Here is a 23424-nt window from a genome sequence, read left to right on the forward strand (position 1 = left end):
TGCAAAATTTACAAATTTGCTTTATAATGCTTTAAAAGGGGAGTATGGAAGTGAAAGTATTATAATATTGTGGTATGTGGCACTGAACTGGCATTGCCTAAAAATGTTGCTATGTCATTATACCCATTACTCGCATGCAAGAAATGTTAGAAATGATGGACGACAGAAAATGAATAGATCTGAAGAGAGAAACTTAAAGCAGACTTTGTAAGAGGTTAATTTCATTAAGTTATATATAGTACAATTCGTCTGATACAGGTCTCTAAGTATTCACAAATTACTGCATATCACTAATTTCCACAAGTACAAACCTGGTGAGAACACTGCACACACACTGTTGGAGCTGCACTCCATAGACGACCATGAAATGGGTGCCACGTGATGTGATTAGAATAACAAAAGGCATTCAGCATTTAAACTTGAGACAATGAGGTCTTGACCTGTCGAAACTTCACACGGAAGCCAACCATAAATATGAAATTGGATATGGAAGCAGTTGTAATTATTTCACGACACTTCTAAACTACAGGGATGGAATGGCCAGTAAGTGTACCGGTAACAAGAAAAATGTCGAAGTATTGGAAGGAAACCTGTTCTTCGGACATTCGTAAACTTACAAATTCTAAGATATCAGACTGTTATGATGACTGAAATGTGAACGTGACTTTTCAACCTGTGTTTATATCAATTTCTCCAACGTTTCACAGCTACTAACAGGTTCCATCCTCGGGATAAGTACAAACAACTGGACTTCGGGAATGTAAACTGACAGTTCCGAAATCTCAACATACTGACAAGTGTATTCCAGATCAAACTTCACTCCCTTAGCAAGAAGACTTAAGATAACTGAGTTACTCGTTGTTTAGTGTTGACCTCAGCTATATCGTGGAAAAATGATCCATTATTGAACTCATTTTCCATTCCTTTCATTCTAAGAGCAAGTAGAATAAAATGAGGATGAAAAAAAAAACACTCTTGTATCCATTTTCTGACATAAACGAGCTTCTTCAGTGTTTATATGCTGGGTAATTCAGGATGGATAGTAAATATTTCACGGGAAGGTAGTATGGAATATTCTGAGTAATAAGTTCAAATAAACATGTGGCAATTGTCAATGGGTATGGAAATACAGCTATTTGAATGTAACGCATAATAAGCATTACCAGTGGCAAGAGGGAAAAACAAATGACTTAATGATTACATTTATTGCTTATTTATATGTATAAATACATTTCAACAGTTCAAAGTAATGGTTAAAAAATTCCACCACTTTTCAACCATCCCCACAGACAAAATTCGATAGCAGTAAGACTAAAGTCTGAGGACCTTGTTGGCCATTGCACATGGCTATCATGACCTATCAATTGTTTGGGGAATGTGAGATGTAGATGATGTACCACCTGATGGGGCTCCGTCATGCTGGAAGAACATGCCCATCCTTGTAGCCAAGGGAACTCCGCAACAACATTGAGAGCTCATTTTACAGAAAATCTAAGTATCTAAGCTCTGTAAGAAGATTTAGTAACACAGAGGCCCAATCAACTGACCGTCAATCACACCGCACCCACACATTCACAGTTGTTTCTACAATGGGAAGTGGATCTTCATCAGACCACCTATGTGAGTTAAGGGTGTTGCTTAAATGAGGCGTATTTTTAAAGTAAGCACCGTTTTTAAATTTTTCCACGGCAGCACTGCAGTAGCAATTTTGAGCATGTGTAGTGACTTTCTCTATTCATTAGGAAGCCAGATGCTGCTGTGAGCGGCAGTCATTTTGTGTTTCCTTATTGTGAGAGCGTTTCGAAATGTTCAAAACAATCGAACGACCCGCCAACTGTAAAGTCCGATCAGTGGTTCGTTTTTTGAATGCAAGAAATGTTATGCCAGCAGACATTCATCGCCAACTGTGTGAGGTTTATGAGGAAGCAATAATGAGTGATGGAATGGTGAGGAAGTGGGTTAGACAGTTTAAGGAAAGTCGTCAAAATGTGCATGATGAGCAGTAGAGCGACCAACCATCTGTGGTCACAGATGATTTTGTGCAAGTTGTGGAAGCAAAACTTCACGAGGACAGACGTTTCACAATATCGTTGTTTTCTTCGCATTTTCCACAAATTTCAAGAGCAGTCCTCTACAACATTGTGGCAGAACGCTTAGGATTTCGGAAATTGTGCTCAAGATGGTTGCCAAAAAATCTTTCTGATGAGCACAAGATCGAGCGATCCGCCTCTGCACTGACTTTTCTCACGCGATATGCTGAGGAAGGCGATGATTTTCTAATGAATATTGTTACAGGCGATGAGACATGGGTGTCTCACACCACTCCTGAATCAAAGCAACAATCCATGGAGTGGAGGCACACAGCATCCCCAGTGAAGAAGAAATTCAAATAGACATATCTACTCACAAGATCATGTGCACGGTTTTCTGGGACAGACAAGGTGTTTCACTTGTTGAATTATTTCCCAAAAATGCGACAGTCAACAAAAACGTCTATTGTGCGACACCACGAAATCTCCGTCATGCAATACAGAACAAAAGGCGTGGAATTCTTTTGATTCATGATAATGACCGGCCACATACAGCCAAACAAACTCACGATCTCGTCACATCATTTGGTTGGGAACAATTTGATCATTATCACTACAGTCCTGACTTGGAACCAAGCGATTTTCAACCGTTTCATCTGAATAAATTCCTTGGTGGAAAACATTTCATCGACGATGATGTTGTGAAATACGAAGTGCAGACTTTGCTTTCATTACAGGCGGCATCATTCTTTGGTAAAGGCATATAAAAACTGGTTTCCCGTTATGACAAGTGCCTCAATAACGGTGGTGCCTATGTGGAAAAGTAGTGTAAGGTGTAAGGTCATTCATTCATAGTGTTCTACCCAAGGGCAGGTCTTTCACTGCAAACCCAGCATTCTTCAGTCTTTCCTATTTTCTGCCTTCCTCTTTGTCTCAGCATATGATCCATATACCTTAATATCATATATCATCTGATATCTTCTTCTGTCCCAAAATCTTCTTCCATTCACCATTCCTTTCAGTGCACCGTTTAGTAGGCAGTTTCTTCTCAAGCAGTTACCCAGTCCATTCCTTTTCCTCTTCCTGATCAGTTTCAGCATCATTCTTTCTTCATCCACTCTTTCCAACACAGCTTCGTTTCTTACTCTGTCCATTTCACACGCTCCATCCTTCTCCATATCCACATTTCAAATACTTCTAGTCGCTTTTCTTCTCTAGATATCTTTCGCCGATTGTTCATAGCAGTCCAATTGCATCTCTCGTACTTTTTCCATTCCTGAAGCCAAACTGCTCTTCTTCCAACTGTTCTTCCATCTTAGAAAATAAATGTCAATTCAGTATTTGCAAGAGAATCTTCTCCGAGTGCGATATCAGGCTTATAGTCCTGAACTCATTACATTGCTTGTCATATATGACTCAGTTTTTTAAATTTTGTGGAAACGTTTCATAGAATTTAATGCTCTGTAAGAAACTCTTTTGAGAAGAAACAAGTATCCATACACTTTTCCGCCAATACAAGCCTGTTTCCAATATTGCTATGTCAAGGAACACTTGCAGTACGAGTCAAAGCTTGTTATAAGTCAATATGTTTGGACTAGGAAGGAGAAACCCTGGCATGTGAGTTGCATACTCACCAAAAGTAATACTGGCAGACAAATTCCGCTGCATCCAAAGACTGTCGGTAATACTGCCAATGTATGGGCAGCTACTGTGCTACATCAAAATGTCAACCTGGGAGAGAAATGGCCGATAAACTTTGTCTATGGCTACATCAGATTCACTTCTTTCCTGGAGGAAGCTATGCTATAGATTTTATTATCTTTTAAAATCAATCATCCTTGGCAGGGTTTTGAACCCACAACCTCGGATTCAGTGACTAGGAAACTGTGCCTGTTAGTTGGTCCTCATGCATATTGATAACACATAAACAGGGGTCACAGTTCCATTCAGGTCTGGCATGCTTCCTCATCATACAATACACATTGCTGTTCATTTATACATGAGATGCAAGCATTAGAAACATTATGCAAATCTGGCTTTCAGGTATTGCTCTCTGTAAAGCTGATTTGAATGTCAAGGGAAAAATTGTTTCAGGGCCAGGTATCGAACCCGGGGCATTTGGGTGAGCACACCAATGCTCTACCAATTGAGCTACTCAGGAACATACCAGACACCAGCTCAATTTTTCTCCTTTTATGAGCCGGTATCTGGTACAGTCCTGAGTAGCTCAGTCGATAGAGTATTGGCGCACTCAGCCAAAGGTCCCGGGTTCGATACCTGACTCCAAAATAATTTTTCCCTTGAAACTTTGTTCAGTTATTACAAAATATTTGCATAAATGGATTTATGTAAGTCAGTAAAGGCCTACATATGCCTACATTCCCGCAAGTATAAATCCATCACGTTATAATAATTCACAAAATGGTGAACTGCCTTAATATTCGCAAAATCTAGAATTTGTCCCAAAGGCCTACCATTCTTATAAGGGTTTATTGACCCTTCACAGGGATGACTGCAGCAATCACTCTCTTTCTTCTATTTACAAGTTGATGCTGAATAGTGTCTCCAGTTGAATGGATGGAAGAATGCATGTTCTAAAATTTGAGACTTTCAAGGTCACTTTTTTGGTAGTACCTACTAAACCATATTGTGGAGAAAAATGTCTATAACGTTTAAAAACTACGTATTAGATACGTGTATTTTATTTATCGCAAGTGCATTTCATACATTGTACACTAATCAACATTTCTTCATATCACTAAAGGCTGCCTACTCAAATTTGCATGTTCTTTCATTCTAGCATGCTAAAGTGTTCTACATAGTTAAAAGAATTTTGTTCAAATAGAATGAACACATCATAATTTGATCATTATCGATTTATGCATGGCAGTAATAGAAGTCGTGAAAGAACTGCTAAGAAAAGATTTTCTTCAAAAATCATAATACGTATCAGTTAATAAGTACATAACCCTAGTTAGAATTACTGACTATAGAAACTCATATAATACACAGTATTCAACATATCGTTGGCTAAGAATGAAGACCTCGTATCTCACAAAAACCAAACTTTACAGGAGGAACAAAAACTGTCTGTAGACTTCATTTTTATATTTTTTAAATATAATTGACCAAATTATCTTTTAAATCAGAAACAGAAACAGTTGCTTTCTACACTTTTTACCAATGAGTTACGAGATTATCCAAAGCCAAAAAAGCACTTTTTAAAGTGAGATATGAGGTTTTCATTCTTAGCTGACGATATAAGAATTGTGAGCTAAATATAACCACAGTTAAAAGTAACGAATAAATTAAGTTTGAAGAGACCTAAGACAAGCTCTAAGTTTTAGTTTAATTTTTTTGGCTGAATATGCTAGCATTTTATCGTGTAGGCCTATCCTTTATTTATTTATTATCTATTTCTCTCACAATCTATTGATCTATTTATTTATTTTGTATTCTTTTTATCTAAGTAATTATTATTAATGATCTTTAAATTAACAACTTATTAACTTTACTGTAGTTATGTTAGTGGAAAACCACAATTTCTAGTCACACAGAGTTTGTGTAGACTCGATGTGGGTTTTGGTGTCTCGTCAGCCCACTCAAGGTGTGTAGATATCAGGGGAAAAATTGAGATGGTGTTGGGTGAAGGTCTGGGTAGCTCAGTCAGTAAAGCACTGGTGCGTTCAGCCAGAGGTCTCGGGATCGATACCCAGCCCCGGAACAATTTTTCCCCATGAAATTATTCAAGTCTGCTTCACAGGAAACTTTACCTGAATGTTAAATTTGCTAAATATATATGTTACTGTAGGTATGTTAACAGAAAACCACAATTTCAAGTCACACAGAGTTTGTGTGCACTCGATGTGAGTTTTGGCATCTCGTCAGCCCACTTGAGGTGTGTGGATAAAAGGGGAAAAATTGAGATGGTGTCAGGTGAAGTTCCTGTGTAGCTCAGTCGGTAGAGCACTGGTACATTTAGCATAATTTACTGTGTTAATATTGAAACTATTATGGTATTTTACCTTAATAGTTTTAATATAAACACAGTAAAGTTGATAAGTTCTTAATTTAACAAATTTAACAGATCATTAGTGATACGGTACAATTTTAAAAGTGTATAATGAAGAATAAAAATATCCGATTACATATTTAGCAATTCAAATAGCAAGAGGTCATTCCTAGCAATACATTATTGTCTTGTGCTTCTGTAAAGTGAGGGGGAGCATAGGTTAACTATGCAATTATGTAGTCAGTATGCGTGACTGTGAAACAAGAGGGACCAGGATCGAAATCTGGTTGCCTGGTCGAGAATTTTTCTGGAGTTTTCCCTCAATCCATTAAGAACAAATACTGGGTAACTTTCGGCGTAAAACTCTGTGCTCATTTTGCCATCATTATCACCTTCATTTTCACCCATCCTGCCTACTTCCATATTCATGTCAACCTTATCATACAGGGCAAACAGCACCCAACTTCAGAATTGAAGGGTACACGGAAAAAACGAACAATGTCACAGTGCTGTTAAGGGTGATGTCATTATCTAATTCACTGTATTACTACAAACTTTAGTGTTATTTTTACCAAAAGTGGTAAAGGAGAATTAAAACCACGGATACATTCATTATTTCCTTCATTTCAAGTAGAAACACCAATAAATTTAGCAGTAATATACCGAAATAGATCAATATCTCAACCTTAATGGAAATGTGACACTGTTCGTTTTTCCCATGTACCCTTCAATTGTATTCTTCATCATAATCGCCAAAAGGTAGGCAGAGACGCAAATGGCTACATGACAATATGACTGGCATTAAAAAAAAAAAGGATAATATAAAACAAGTTCATAATGTTATACATTATGACACGAGTCAATTTTTAGGAAACGAGAGAAGCGCGTTTTCTAATTTTGACGAGTGCAATAACTGCATAACATTATAAACGTTATAAAACAATTAATAAAGAAATCAGATTTGTAATGCTAGGTAGTTTGATATCACAGTCTATGCAGTCTATGTTGTCATATGACAACAATGATGTATTAACTAAATAGCATTGCAAATTGTTTCATAATGTTAACTTTATGGCACAAGTTATGCCGTCATAATATAAGTCATTACATTTTAGTTGGCAAGGTAATATTTTACGGCTCTGGTACAATAATGTGGCATATTATGCTCGATTTTCACTAATGATAAAGACTGTTTATAATGCTGGAGTACAAAAAAAAAAGTTTCAGTTTAAGAAACTGTCGGGTTGAAAAGTGCTTACATCTCTGTTCCATCTTTGTAAAATGCACATGTGAGACAGCCACTCCAGTGTGAAGCAAATTAAGTTTCAGCAATGTAGACATTGACATGTCTCTTTATATTTTTCGGAATTAAGCTTAAAAACAAACATAATACTGAATATGTAAGTTAACAAAGACAAATAAATCTTAAACGGTAAATGTCGAGTTAGAACATTGTTTGGTAATTAATTATTGTTTAAATTTTGACCACAAGATTACATTTCACACACATACGCATACATGTATACACTATTATAAAGATAATTATCGAAGAGTATTCATAGAACGATTTTCTGATGGAACTGGCCACTAGCCTTCCTAATAATCACAACATCTGCTTCTTATTCTTCATGAAGTTTGTCAGTCTGATAAACGTTTGTTTTCTAATGCAGTATCACAAAAATCTTTAGTGTGGGATGGTCTTCAACTGTACAAAATTCAGTATTATATTTACAATATTGTAGTTTTGTAATCCGTTACGCAAAATTTAAATATTTCACGCAACTATTGTGTTGACTTTTTATTTCATGAAAAGAATGTTCTAATCTGTGTTAATTTTTGGTGACTAAGAATTGAAATCACCCACACATTATCTTATAATCCGATTCGATACTCTTCACGCAGAAGCTCAGAACATCTTGTCTTATGCATCAGAATTTTGAGACCCACTAGAACAACACCTACACGGAATCTGTTACCTGACAAGAATGGCACATGAGACGATCTAGAACAACATAAAGGACAACTATTACAAGAAGTTATGATCAAGGATGTGGGCTCTTAGGACAGAGAGTTGCTGAGAATTGGACATGCTTGCAAAATGGGTGTGTTTCATACTACATAGAATTGACAGTTGCAAAGCTAGGTAAAATAATATATATGTAACACCATATTAACAGAATGGAATAACAAGGACAGTAAAACCAGCTTACAACACAGTCTCATAAACAGAAGAAATTTGGGACAACCAAGAAAAAGATGGGGCTATAACGGGATCCAGAGAGTCTGATACGTCCTATTGTTGCTATTGGTAGTAGTAGTGGTACTGGTAGTGGTAAGGAGGGGGAAGAATTGAAATCACAGAAATATTTATATCACACCTCTAAGCAATACATTTTGTTTATAGTAATTTATTCATCCACTTTACGGTAAAGAATGGGACAGGGACAGAACAGACGAGATTGGGTGAAACATACGATTGTCATTGATCATGTATTTATGAAACTAATTTTTCATACATTTTGACAAGGGTGCGATACATGAATAACCATATCGAGCACAACTTACATGGTCATTTTTTGTTAACTTTCTTTCCCAAAGTTCGACCTTAATCAACTGTGCATACATGTAAATTAAATATTATGTACAGGCGTACTTTATAATTTTAAAAAATGTTTCAATGACAGAGTATTCTGTTCTTAAAATACAATAACAACAATGCCAAATAAATCTCAATCAATTTGAACTTAACTTCAACTCTGAAACAGTGAGTAAACAAAAACTCTAAATCATACTCTTTAACTACCAAGAAGTGTGCTAAATCAATGGGACACATATAGCATCTCAGTATATTACAGCGAGATCTGTCTTAAAATAAACAAAACTACACCACTCCAGTAGGCAGTAGATGTCTCAATAATGACAAATATTCAACACCTGCCGGTGCAATATATGAATGTAAGTCATATGTATGTATATGTTACAAAAACAATACATTACGCAGTAGATATAAAAACCACCTTTTGACACTAACATAAAGCGGTAGTGATAATGGATGAGTACCTCCTTATGTAATAGAGTAAGGAAGACTTTCCCAACATACAAACAAGCTCTCACACAGATGAAGAAATCAATACAGAGGTACCAAACAGGTCAGGCTGTGTAGAAGACATCCACCTCTTTTCTGTTTCTCTCTCTCTTTTTCTTACTTAAAATTTTATTATCGATTTCTTACTCAAATCATCCATTAGGAATATTTTCCTCTCAAGTTTTTATTTTCTCAGTATAAGCTACGTACAACAGTACGTAAATGCAAACACATATTTATATTATAATGTAAATATTCCATCGTGTTTATAAAGTAACACACACCAAAAATAATTGATGAATACCAACTGTTTAGTTCCAGTTTTAATTTTTTATAGAGATCATAATATATACTGAAAAACATATTCATCTCGCTTCCTTGAAGACCTTCACAAGTTTAGTTATCCGCAACTGTGCAATGTGCATGGAGTTCATGTGACAGGTGCAGAACAGAACCCCATTGAAATGTAGTACAAGGAATGTAGCATAACCTAACCGAACTCCACATTTATCCTTTGAATATGTTCTAGTTCAGCAGAGGTTACAGATAGCCTCATTTTTTATTTGATTTCAAATGGATGATTGAACAGCTTTCAATAACAACCACTTGTTTGTGGTGCACTGTCTCTTCTTGACTGATATTGATACCCATTTTCATTGTGTGCACACTATAATACCATTAGCAGGTATTGTTACACAAAGAAGAGTATGGGCCAATGAGATTTTGAATCGAGATATTCTCAATCCTTCTTATCAAAGGTGCCTGTTATCAACAGTTAAGAACGAAGTAATGGCTGGTCCAGACACAGAACTTTATCTTTATTCATTTTTGTTCAGGAACAAAAGATCTTTTCCACGCAGTTAATTTACTACATGGAAGCAAAGACTTTACTGTTTCATCATATGAAAGCAGTATGTTAAAAAATCAGTCACATTCGGCTGGGTTTGAACCTATGGCACTTGATTCTTAAACCACTAGACCACAGAGGACGACTGAAAATAACATTCAAAAGTATATTATTCAGGCCAAAAGAGGTGTTCAGCATGTGACACAACACTTTCATACCAGAAGGATGTGCTGTGCTGGCATTCCTCTCACATATGCTCAATGTCTAGATGCAGTGAGGTTTCTGCTAGAGGATGAAGTCATTGACAATGGCATGAAGTCTGGGGCTTGCGAGGCAGCTGAGGTGGTCACCTGGCACCAGATGGATGCGCACCGTCTGCTTGAAAAACTGCAACAGACACAGAGTTGGTACTGTAGCAGAGGTGGTGTAGAGCTACGGAATGTGGGATGGCATTGCACTCACCTGGTCCAGTCCGCAACTGTCACCCTCACTTGCGTGGGACGGCCTCACCAGAGTCACGTCACCCTGAAGCAGCACCCCTGATGGACTATACTGTAAAAGGGCAGCGAGACAGTCCTTCAGGGTGGTGAGAGCAGCTGAGACGTGAGGGTTCAAAGTAGGTATACCCTCAGCCATTGTCTCGGTAGTTAACACACCTCCACTGTGCATGCCAGCCAGCTGACATGAATAGAGAGCACAGGTCTCAATAACAATACAATTACATGAATAATTTGAATAATTTCGAGGGAAAAATTGTTCCGGGGCCAGGTATCGAACCCGGGACCTTTGGTTTAACGTACCAACGCTCTACCAATTGAGCTACCTGGGAACTCTACCAGACACCGATCCAATTTTTCCCTCTATATCCACAGACTTCAAAGTGGGCTGACAACTGTCAAGCAACCAACGTTGAGTGCACACTAACTCTGTGTGACTTAAATTGTGGTCTTCTGTTAACGAATAGTGACGTGTATTATGCAAATCAAGCTTTCAGGTATAACTCCCTGTAAAGTTGATTTCAATAATTTCGAGGGAAAAATTGTTCCGGGGCCAGGAACAATTTTTCCCTCGAAATTATTCAAATCAACTTTACAGGGAGTTATACCTGAAAGCTTGATTTGCACAATACAATTACATGTATAACTCAGCACCATGCATGCAAATCTCAGTTACAACACAATTACACATATGGAGCCCCATACAAGCAAAGATTTATCTGTACAGACTTATCCCTGGGAGATATGTCTGAATTGAATTGAATGATTGTCCAAACATACTCAGGCCTACCTCCTGAAATTATAGTACACCAAGAAGTCATCAGAGGTTGTTGAAATCATCTATTTCCCATGGAGAAATGGGTTCACTCGAGAAATATTATTCCTTCATGGTTCTACGGACAACATTAAGGTCCAGGGATCATATGCAGAGACCAAGAGGAAGGCAGAAAATAAGAAACATTGGTTTGCAGTGAAAGACCTGCCCTTGGGCAGAACACTCTGAATGAATGAAAGAACGAAGTGCGTTCATAGAAAATACGCGAGAATAATTTCTCAAATCTGTACTTTCATAGCTTACAACCATTTTGATAAAGAAAACTGCTTAAAACGAAACAATGACGAAATTTCGACCACATGCTCGCAATATCGTTTGTTTTTATGTTTACTTTCTTTCCCGCTTAGTTTTTGGAGAGTGCTCAAATTGGAACTATTTAAGCAGCTGCTGAACTCTGGAGACTTATCTGAAAGCCGAAAGTCTTAACACTTTAATACTTTTCGCCTATACACGGGAGGATTTGCCTAGAATTTAGGTTTGTAGGCAATCTCTGCGTATATAGGGACCTTATGACTCTGTGCCAAGACTACATATCTCAGTAACAAATCTTAGTAGCAATACAATAACATGCAAGGACTCTGCACTAACATTGCAGATCTCAGTAACAACACAATTACGTGCATGACTTTATGCCAAGACTGCAGATCTCACCTTATGTGTAGGACACTGTAATAGCCTCGCTACAAGACTGGTTTCCAATGAGTTCTTTTCATCCAGCTGCCGCACTGTAGCCTGCATCGTTTCTGGAGCACCATCGATAATAACTACTCTGGTCTTGTGACCTCGACATTCCAGTTGTCTCGCCAGCTCCAATGCTAGAGCTCCGCCCCAGGACACTCCTAGTAGATTGTATGGACCCACATCTTGCATCTGCAGCACGTGCTGTAAGCAACATCACAGCATCTTCAACTGTTCATTTGTATTACTATAAAATTTCTGTCAGAATGTGACTGATTACCTGAATGAGAGTGGCAGCCATGTCTGGTATAGAGGTGCAACCATGCATCAACCTGGCACACAGCACGGGGTACATGAGTCTCTGTACGAGGGGCTGCAGCACCTCAGATGGCAGACCCTGCAGCCCAGGAATCACGAACACAGGGGGCACTTCTTTTACCACACTGTAACCTGGACTCAGAGAAGGCAGCTCCACCAGGCAGGAAGTGTCGCTGAGAAGATGGTCTCCAAGGCAGGTCAGCTGCTGCAGTGAGGCTGGTAGCAACATATGCAGTGCAGGACCAGCTGAAGACAATATTATACTCTTTAAAAATTGCACATATGTCTCGGATTCTCTACTGATCTAATTTCTGTAATGTCGTGTTTTCCGGGCATATTTGCTATCAGGAAGTGAATAGTAGGATGAAGGGATTTTTCCTCTTAACGCCAAACATCTCCTCTCTGCTTGTACGCTCCTCATCTGAACCAGGGATGATTAATTCCCTCCCTCCTCCTTTCATAACAATATTTTCTTAGAAATAAATTTGTAAAGATGTATACTTTCGGGTATAATATTTAGGAGATTATACAAGAAATTTTGAAGGAGAAATTACTGCTACTTATATATCTTTGCAAAACCTCTTATATAGAATAAATAAATTGGACACTTTAAAGTAGAAAGGTGCAAAGTGCCAAAATCATAGAAAACGAAATTATTACGCAGAAAAGTGCAATGTGCCTAGGAGGATGATATATGAAAGAGGCTACATCCAGTTGTGTTTCATAAGCGAGATATTTAGATGTTACGTTGCCAGCACCATGCAGTTTCAGACGGTAAGCGCCCTATTGGGCTGCATCATAGAATGGAATGGATCTTCAACAGGTCATGTTTGTGCCCAAAGTTACACACAGCGAAATGTTTTACAGATGTCAGGTTTCACGTTATAACTTTGGAGTTTGTGTATGTGATACAATGCAGTCTTATATGTGTATGTGGGTTGAAAGCATCGCGAGTAGAGGTGCCAATGAGATTGCCTCGTGTATACTAAAACTGATGAATATGGACATAACAAACAAGAAGAATCTGATAAATGTGCAGCTGAAAACAAAAATCATGTAATGGTTTTCATGTGTCTCTTTTTAGTTGCCATGGGTTTATTTGAGCACATAGAACAACGTTTCCTTCTTAGCAGCTACAGCTTCTTGCAATGCGATTCTGATTTCGTTTTGATTGAAAAACGACAGAAAGTGACAAAAGCCTTCATTCCTAGTGATCTGCTTAAAATCGTACAAGACTCTAAAGTTGTAAAACCATTTCAAACCGTTTCAATGCTAGAGTCATATTTCCTTAATATGCAAGATGTTGCTGATCAACTAATTTCCATCAAGAACTTGAATATTTCTAAGGCATGTTGCATTCAGTATGATGTTAGTAACGCAGGTAGTGTTTCTGTGAAATAGTCCCATGATAATGAAGCAGTGCATACCATTAAAGTGCTTAAAAAGGAAAAAAAAAAGCATGAAAGATGTGCAGTCAGCATTGTTTCAAGTTAAAGCATAAAATAGGGAAATTACTGAAGAAAAGAAGGGGGATTTACTAGCAATGACACCCTATCTTCCAAATGAGGAGCATAGGCAGTTCTACAGGCAGATCTGTGAGTAAAAATTGCTCCAGAATAGGAAAAAAATAGGTATTGGATTTTGCACCATTCTACTGCAACTGTACCCATTACTTAACCCTTTTCACAATCTGTGTTATATAATTAAATATGGAGAAATAATGTCTTTACATACCACTATTATTAATGAGTAAACACTGTACTAGTGCTGTTTTCTATCATTAAAAAAAAAACATGACATAAATATGTGTACAATTATTCTTATAGCTACATTTTTTTATCTTATCTCCAATATTTCATTTTGGCACTTTGCACCCTTCTATTTTAAAGTATCCAATTCCAAAATGCTGTCATATTGTCAGATTCAAGGCCAGCCATACAAACTATAATTTCACAGCAGTCTACAAAAGGGGATAAAATTCAAGATTGTAAGAAAATAATCTATTACCTAACTAAACTACAGAAAAAAAAATAGTTTGCAGTGGATTCCTTGCCACTGTGATATAAGATAGAAGATTTTTTGCTAAAAAGAGCACTGAAATTTTACAATCATCTAATAACGGACTTCGATTTTATTCTGTAAAGCAACTAATTAAAAGTAAATTCAGACCTGCCAAAAAACAACAAAATTAGGATGAACAAAAAAGAAAACCTGGAAAATGTTATTGACTAATCCCGAGATAATCCCCCAGAGGCCGCGTAAATCTGCTGTTGCAATGTTCAGGTTGATAACAGGTCATGTTTATATGGCAAGCTACTTGCACAGGATAGGAATTTTCCATACATCTGCCTGTGTATCGTGTGATGCAAATGAAGAGATTAATATGGAACACATCAAAACATGCACAACAAGATGATGACATCATACAAAAGTACTGGAGTGCAAGATAGTGAATGGTTTCACTGTCAAGTGCCTAGGCACTGAACTGAACCGACAACTTCTCTGATAGAAGTTTTACTGGATTTATAGCCATTCACGAGTAATGAAGTTTCTGAGGTACCATTGGTAGGCGCTGAGTTCTGTGTCCTGTTCTCTTGCACGATGATAACGCTATCTTGCATGCCCAGCAGCTGGTCCAACACGCTCAGACGAAGTCCTCCATCTCCACGGTGTGGCCAGAGCACAGCCAGCGCTGGCAGACCTGCCTGGTGCCGCACCTCGCATGTACCCCAGCTGTCCTCCATGAACAGGCACACAAAGTGCCGCAGCAAGCTGAGCCTACACGTGGCTGCATCCAGATTGGCTACAGTGGTTGCCGTCACGCAATTCTCCTGCCCCACAGGTTCCTGCAACAGCATGAGTGGCCTGTAATTCTTGGTGGTTTATCTTCCAGTTTTTTAACTGACAAAATAAGAAGTACATAGTTAAGAAAGTGTAGCAAGTACAGCATTGACACACTGAAGGAAAATGGAACATTTCAATGGAATATCTCATGCAAAAGGTGCCTAGGTAGATGGTGGGACAAGCTCTCGCGCATTTAAGTCAGTGTTGAAGGCCCATTGTGCTACATACATTTTTTTCATGTTGACGAAAATTGGCCGGTAAATTTTCCTATAGCCCTATAAGAGACAATATTATTTTGTGTGCTGTACATACGCAAGATGGGAGCCTCATATTTACGTCCTTTAAATCATCAATTTAGGGGAGAAATCGGTAGATACGAGAAAAAAATAGGTAAATCTTTACAAGATGTAGCCTATAATTCTGGTATAAATATACCATATGTAAGGATTTAATTAAAGAAATTATCTAATGTAACTATACAACACGACTATATTTTACGATCTTTTACATGGGATCTATTGTTAGAAAATTTATATTTTTTTAACCATAGATACTACTGTCAGTAACGATCACTGTCACAAAAATATACTGGTATGTACATAAATTTGCTCCTAACTAAAAGAAACAAAAAATATTTTTAATTGTCTGGTCAGATGAAAGTGAATGTGTGACATATAGACTACCGGTACAGTACTTGTTTCTCATAGTCATAAAACTACTGACACATTAGTTATAATTACAACAATCAACATTTTGATTTCATATGAAACTAATTTATCACTAGTGGTTCAACGGAAAAAGAATAATGTTTGACAAAAGTAAATAATGAAACGGAAATTAACTGTAAATGTAATCATTTTATAGCCTCAAGGTTGATCAACTGATTATACACCGGAATTTTGGTTACGTTGTAGAATTAAAACTTAAGAAAACATAAAAGAAAAACAGGAAATTAGTCAACATGGAAATAATTCAACATTTGGTATCATGTATGAGATTTCTGTAAACGAATGAAAAATTCAGTATGGTTGGCAACAATGATTCTTGAACTAATCAAGCTTAAAGTGGCAGGAGTAATGCAGAGTCAATGTCTATAATTTGTTGTTGAAGTTCGAATTCACGATAATAAAACATGCCTGGCATTGCACCTAACTATCTGATGCAAGGAAACAAACCAAAATGTAGGATTACCAATCAGTGCATAAGTTATTATATTGTTGATAACAGATCTTTAAAGTTAATTGCGTTGCATAAATAACATCTAATGGATAGTCAGTTATCATTCCAGTAGCAATTTCTCTCTGTATTCTGAGCAAGTTGACATTGCCAGTTATAGTCTTTTACACTACTTCCACGAAATACCATGTGTTCATTTAAAAACTTCCGAGCTTGAGTAATTTTAGTTCTGCAAGGGGCATGATTTTGAGAAAAAAACATGTCGATTTAGGTTTTGAAGGGAAAGTTCAAAACCAGTGCTGATTGAGCACCCCCTATCTTCAGATACATCGTTTTAAAGAGGACGACAAACTCTTATCTGTCTTTGGGGGGGGGGGGGGGGGGAAACAGTAATAATAAATTAATAAAAATTCGGTCCATCTATTTCTGCATTTCTGAGATAGAGCCTTCTAGCTTCACAATATAATTTAGAATATGTATGATAAGAACTTTCTTGTGTTAAATTGTAACGTATCTTGTTAATATGTTTCGACCTATTTTTGGTCATCTTCGGAACTGGTCGTTGTTGGTCTTGGCGCCTCTTGTTTCCTGTGTGGGTGCGTTCGTAGTGTAGAGTCAAAGAGTGTATGTGTTTTGAAATTGAGTTGTGTGTTGAGAATATCGGTGGGGTGTGTTTTCATGTGTCTGTGTATTTCATATTGTTCTAATGTGTTGAATTTCTGGCTTTTTGGTTGGATGTGCAGTATTTCCATGTCTGTGTTGATGTCTGTGTAGGTGTGGTTGGCATTTGTGATGTGTTCTGCATATATGGAGGTGTGGAGGAAACAAGAGGCGCCAAGACCAACAACGACCAGTTCCGAAGATGACCGAAAATAGGTCGAAACATGTTAACAAGGTACGTTAAAATTTAACACAAGAAAGTTCGTATCATACATATTCCGAAGTGATACAGTGTTAAAAGTTGTGTAATCAAGATGTATAATTTAGAGTTCGAATCCAAAAGATTAGATGCCAAAGCTGGATATTTTCGTGTGCTGCTAAACAGTCATGGCCAGTTAACATTCAAACTTCCCCTTCGAAAACTAAATCGATGTGTTTTTCCTCAAAATAGAAGGTGGAAAATTTTGAAATCAACACATGGCATATCCAAATAAATATAGAATCTTCATAAAAGTATTATTCGATTGCCTAAAGTGATAGAATTTTAAGAAGTCAGTCAATCAAAATGAATAGGTAACTTATCCTTTGAACTTTGAAATATTACGTTTATGAGACACGCTTACAGCGATGGAAATTGTCACCACTGCTTTACTCACGCACCACAGGCAAGACGAACAGCCCCACCAGTTCCCCACAAAACACGGAGCAGGCCTTCTCTAGGAGTGTGGGGATAGAATTGGCAGAGTGAAGGGGCTCAGCCTCCACGAGCTCCACGCGTGCCTTGTGGTATGAGTGCAGCAGGTCAATCCTGTGTGTCATGCTCTGTGATGGCACGAATCTGCTGCAGACTGCAATCGCTACACGGTGGACGCCGCGTGAAACCAGCCACTCCACCACGTCCAAGCACTCGTCTACCTGCAGACCTGAACAAAGCTGTGAGTCTGCACTTCGAGCACCCAGCATGCAACAAATTGCAGCAAGATATGGCACTCACCGATCACGAGGTAGAACTCACAAGGCCCACAGTGTAAAGCTGCCTGGATGCAAGCACCCGATGACACACAGAGGACCACCTTTGTGGTGTGCGACTCATTTGCTGCCACTCTAAGAACAGACAGAAAGTCACTGGTTGTCCTTTACTTGAGTAATATCCAATTTTAACATATATATCACTGCATTTACATTATGATTCGATATGTTTATTCTCTTCTCTACCAGATCATTATCTTCGTGGCTTCTGTTGAAAATGAAGTAATAACGTGCGTAAAAAAATAATTTTTCTTTTATTAATATTTATTTGTCCACAAAGGGATCTTATGCAGTAATTCTATTACATGAGATCAATGGCATTACTTACTGATTAATCTGGGTGAGGTGAATATAAAAGTAAATACTTTGTAGTACAAGAATTATTTATTATATTTGCCAATATTAATGAAAACAATTATTTATTCATGAGTGAACAAACATTTGATTTTATTCGAAAGTGTTTACTAGGAAAATTCAGTGTGATACAGCTTTATAGGTAATGGTGATTAGTCACTTGTTAAACATATATATGAAGTAGTCTCAATTTATACACTCCACTTCACTTCCATATAATTATCACCACATGGTTTCAGTTTACTGATTATAATATGATCACAATCTAGTACAATCATCACTATCAAAATATTAAATCGAGTACCTACTCCCTCGTCTCCTTGCATTATAGCTAAATTTCTTCCAACACAAATTAAAATTTCATCCATTTATGTGCTCTTTCATAATTTTACTAACTCACGTGTGGGGAACACGAAAATTATCAGCTATAACAATCTGGAAATTTGAACTGCTTAGATAACGGAGAAAATTCTAACCTTCTTTATTGAGCTTGGTGTCCTACCTCTTGTTTAATTTCCTTCAGGCAGAAAACAATTTGTAAATAATTCAAAGTTTTATATTTCGTATATTAAAATATTTTACATTACAAACTGGGACAAAATTTTCCAGTTTTATAATTTTAGTTATTTCAAGCAAGCTCGAATAGAAACTTAATAAACACAAGTATTTATTTGAGATCACAAGTGACAATGGTTGTAATAGTGGTGGTGGTGGTGATGGTGGTGGTGGTGGTGGTGGTGGTAGTGGTAATAGTAGTGGTGGTGGTGTTGGTAGTGATGGTGGTGATGGTAGTAGTGGTTGTGGTGTAATACGTAATTAACAATACCTGAGAGCCAACTGTGCCTGGTGTTTAGGGAACACGCTGCAAGGTAAGGGATGCACCACGCCCCTCTGAATCGCAGCCTGTATTCCTTTATGTAGGGTCTCGCCTCTCTTGCGTGTCAGACTGAACAAGCTCTGTGCGGTCACGGTGAACATGTCCGTGTTACGCTGGAACACCTCCATCCCTGCAACAGAGAAGTGTAAGCACACCGAGACGAGCAGGTTCAGAGCTATAGTCGGGACGCTGTTATTCCCGGCGTGACTCCTCCTCTTTGCTTACGTCTTAGGAAGTCAAGGCTCTATAAAGTCTAGGTAGGTAGTATCGTTCGCCATTTTTGTTCTTTCGTTGCCGAGCTACCAGACGAGGGATCTATTTGCCACACCGTTAAACATTATCATGTCATAGCTCCTATGATAATAAATCAAACGCACTGCAATTCAGAAAATAATTGAGCAGCAAATAACGTCCTTGTATGCTTTCTGCGAACGCCAACGAAAGAGCCAAAATGGCGGGCGATTATTATTAAGTATTTATCCAGCCTTAGGAAATGCTTAACATCTTCATCAGCAAATCACAAGACGCACATGTTTAAATGTAGCCAACCTGCAACGTGATAGGCTGCCGGAAATTAGAGTGACGGGACTATAGCAGACGAATTACTCACCTATACTCTGGCCGACCACATTATCCAGCCAGCCCAGCTGCACAAAGCGACCGTGCCGAGCGAGGCAGTGCAGTGAGGCATGCAGCCTGGAGCCTAGCAGTCTGCTCAGCACTACCTGGGCGCCTGTCCCATCTGTCGCCATCTTCACACGTGTCTCAAAGCTCGTGTCCTCACAACTCAGGATCTGCTCCTCTGCCAACTGATAGATGAATATGAGTCAATGGGAAGAAGCCGGCATTTTATACAGAGAGGGTGCATACTTAAAAAAAAACGCTATCTGCAGTAAATATAGTTACAATTATTACAGAGCTAAAATTATTACAGATGTTTTCTTTTTCAAAGCAACAAAATTCCCCCTACCAAAGTTCTCTATCTACTCTGTAATTTACACCTCATGTAACCTCGGCACTAGAATGAGGTGGTGTGGTCGGCACCACGCTCTGACCGCCTTTTACCCCCGGGAAGGACCTGGTACTCAATTTTATAGGAGGCTGAGTGAACCTCAGGGCCATTCTGAAAGTTTGGCAACGAGAAAAAATCCTGTCACCACCTAGGATCGAACCCCGGACCTTTCAGTCCGTAGCCAGCTGCATTTACACCTCATGTACAAACAATAAACAATAACAATGTAAAGTGCTCCCGACCACCAACCGTACTGATATCCCGAGCAGTCAAGACCTCAAAAATGGTGCATATCAAAATGATAATGAAGATTCTATGACCACACATGCCACACTTTATTCTGTAATTAATTTTTCTAATGGAAACATTTGTCACTTTGTTTTATGTAAGAAAATACTTTGAAACAAAAATTATTATTACGACCAGATTTTAAGTAAATGTCTAGTTTGTGTTAATTTTTCATTCGTTGATGAAATCATTTAGTGTTCATCCAAATAAGAAGAAAAGTTTCACTTTCTGCATTGTATACAAAATTCCAAATAGTGAAATTTCTAATTTCATTGAAAATACAAAATATGAAGAAATTGAAACAAAAAACTTTGACTTTATCATTGCTTCAATATCTAAAAATCATAAATCTCATTTATTTTGTGGGATTCAAGGTAGTGGTCAGCCTGTAAAATTTTACTGTCTTTTACAGAGCATCAGTAGAAGACAAATATATCCCACTTAGATTTATTGGGAAAAAAAAAAAAAAAAGACTTTACAAACTACATGTGGTATTTGTAATTTGTGGTGACATAAACATAGATTATCTCTCAGAAAGTTTCCACAAAAGTAAATTAAACTTACTTCTTCAAACTTATAACCTTAGTTCCCCAACCAGAATACAAGATGGAAGTAATATAACCAATGATAATAAATATTTTGTTTTACACTTTGTACAATAACAAAGAAAATACATTATTTACTTGAAATTTGGGCATTTTTCATTTTATTTTGTTTATTTTTTTTTTTAACTAATGGGAGGTACTTGACTTTTCGTCATTCGCTCTCATTAAGCCAGTTGTGTAAACCAATTTACCAACAAAGTCAATGCCCAGTGTGCGTCATAGGAGACTGCTTTACGTTACATCCACAGTGAAATGAGATGATGGAGATGGGATGGCAAGGGGAAAGGGAGCTCCAGGAGAAAACCCCTGTGTTTTTCCAGGTAGGACCATGGGCTTGCCCAACACAAGTTACAAATCGAGAGTATGCCGGGGATTAAACCTGGGTCTACAGGATATTAGGTAGAGCAGCTGGCTACGGACTGTAAGGTCCGGGGTTCGATCCCAGATGGTGACAGGATTTTTTCTCGTTGCCAAACTTTCAGAACGGCCCCGAGGTTTACTCAGCCTCCTATAAAATTGAGTACCGGGTCTTTCCCGGGGGTAAAAGGCGGTCAGAGCGTGGTGCCGACCACACCACCTCATTCTAGTGCCGAGGTCATGGAAAGCATGGGGCTCTACCTCCATGCCCCCCAAATGCCTTCATGGCATGTTACGGGGATACCTTTACCTTTACCTACAGGATATTAAGTTCAGTGCTCTAGTCACTAGACCAGCGTGGCAGCTATATTAAAAATACTAAACACTACTATTATACCATAAAACACTACATGATGCAAAATTTCGCAAGTTTATTATTTGAGTGTAAAACCACAATTCTTCAAACAATTTTTCCTTTTCACAGTCACTGGTGCTGCTACCTATGCACATAATGACAAAAGGGTTTCAGGTGTTGTTTAGCCTATCTCTAAAGCACCATACATCCACTCATACAAATTCATTGAGTAAATACACAGATCTGAAAGTTACAATGCAGAAGACTTCGATCCACCTCCTCTGCGTGGTGTGTGACAGTAGAGTATTTTACTCTCATATTACAAATGTAAGGTGTGTGTGTATATCCATCCAATGCCCGCCCACTTGACTTGCGTGATTCGGGTTCCGCATGCTGCGGATAGATGCAGAACTGTGACCCATTTTCTAGTTGTACACCACTTCGGCAGGTCACGCTGTACATGATGTGTATCTGTAGAGAGTTATGTCGTGTACTAAGGTGAGTGTTTGTGTGTAAGTGTTCGTGTAAATGTAGTGTCTGGAATAAGTGATGATGATGAAGATAAGGAAGGGAGAAGGGGAAACCTGATGTCAGCACGTAGCCTACTCCTGTCGAATAGCACCAAGGGGGCCGCCAGGCTTAACGTCCCCATCCGATGGACGAATCACTGTCAACAGTGACATATGTCTTCTCTTCATATGCACTGCAGAGAGATTTGGGATTTAACCCAGGCATATTGGTGCACAATCCAGTGATTAGAAGCTGTGCACCACCATCTCTCCTAATCCCAAGGTATAAATTTTTTTACATTAAAATCTCTGACCTGGGCCAGCTAGTCTGGAGGCAGACACGCTACCACAGAGCTAACACGGCGGACTACAAATTTAAGGTAAAAAATTAGAGATTTTAGATAAAAGTCAACACTGTGTTACTTAACGCTGTTATTTGTCCACTGGAAATTCACGTCTACTCGAAAGAGTTGATGGCTTGTGAACATTAATAGTCAAGGATAAGGGAACAGACAACCTTCTCTTAAAATGTGTACCTTCTTCCCATGACAATGCCAACCTGTGGTATGCACTGCTGAATGAAGACCTTCTGTTCAAGGGTGGCAGCAGTTGTAAACACAGTGCAGCCTCTGTCGAGGGCCAGGACGATGGCAGCCAGCCCCACTGCATGCCAACCCTCGTGGACTAGCACAGTCTCCCCGCTCTTCAGCTCAGCTGCCAGCATCAGAGAGTAGTATGCCTGTGCCAAGAGGAGGCGATCCAAATAAAGAGATCACGATATTTCTGAAGTTACCTACTTTATGGGGACAATACAAATGACAAAATTCATCTGACTGATCAATCACAAAGTACACAAATCATGAAATTATAAACAAATAGGGAAATCCAAGAAACAATTGTATGAAAGACAAGTTATTATTAATACAACTTTGGTACCCACATAATATGTATTATGTATTTACTTAGAGATGTTGCCTTTTCTCGAATTTGCATTCTTTAAATTTTCAGTGCTCATAGCACTGGAAACAAAGATTAGGGTACATATCGTAAACATCT

General features: G+C 38.2%; 2 protein-coding genes across 4 annotated transcripts in view; both read right to left on the bottom strand.

Moving 5' to 3' along the window:
- LOC138703526 (fatty acid synthase-like) overlaps window positions 1–10329 on the bottom strand; it is a 75255-nt gene extending 64926 nt beyond the window's left edge. The window contains exon 1 of one of the 2 annotated variants that reach the window (XM_069831451.1): window positions 10193–10329. The gene's annotated coding sequence lies outside the window, so the exon portion shown is untranslated. Of the gene's footprint in view, window positions 1–311; window positions 377–10192 lie in introns of those variants that run through there. The other variant, XM_069831450.1, reaches the window with a different exon arrangement.
- Window positions 8519–23424, bottom strand: part of LOC138703527 (fatty acid synthase-like) — a 78912-nt gene continuing 64006 nt past the window's right edge. For both annotated transcript variants that reach the window (XM_069831452.1, XM_069831453.1), the window contains 10 exons: window positions 22928–23107; window positions 19853–20051; window positions 19192–19372; window positions 17977–18086; window positions 17643–17905; window positions 14863–15148; window positions 12265–12548; window positions 11958–12188; window positions 10437–10652; window positions 8519–10361 (listed from right to left, as the gene is read on the bottom strand). In XM_069831452.1, the coding sequence (XP_069687553.1) occupies window positions 10260–10361; window positions 10437–10652; window positions 11958–12188; window positions 12265–12548; window positions 14863–15148; window positions 17643–17905; window positions 17977–18086; window positions 19192–19372; window positions 19853–20051; window positions 22928–23107 (2052 nt within the window). In that variant the 3' untranslated portion in view covers window positions 8519–10259. The remainder of the gene's footprint in view (window positions 10362–10436; window positions 10653–11957; window positions 12189–12264; window positions 12549–14862; window positions 15149–17642; window positions 17906–17976; window positions 18087–19191; window positions 19373–19852; window positions 20052–22927; window positions 23108–23424) is intronic.

Source organism: Periplaneta americana, chromosome 7 (assembly GCF_040183065.1).
Source record: "Periplaneta americana isolate PAMFEO1 chromosome 7, P.americana_PAMFEO1_priV1, whole genome shotgun sequence".
Classification (NCBI taxonomy): domain Eukaryota; kingdom Metazoa; phylum Arthropoda; class Insecta; order Blattodea; family Blattidae; genus Periplaneta; species Periplaneta americana.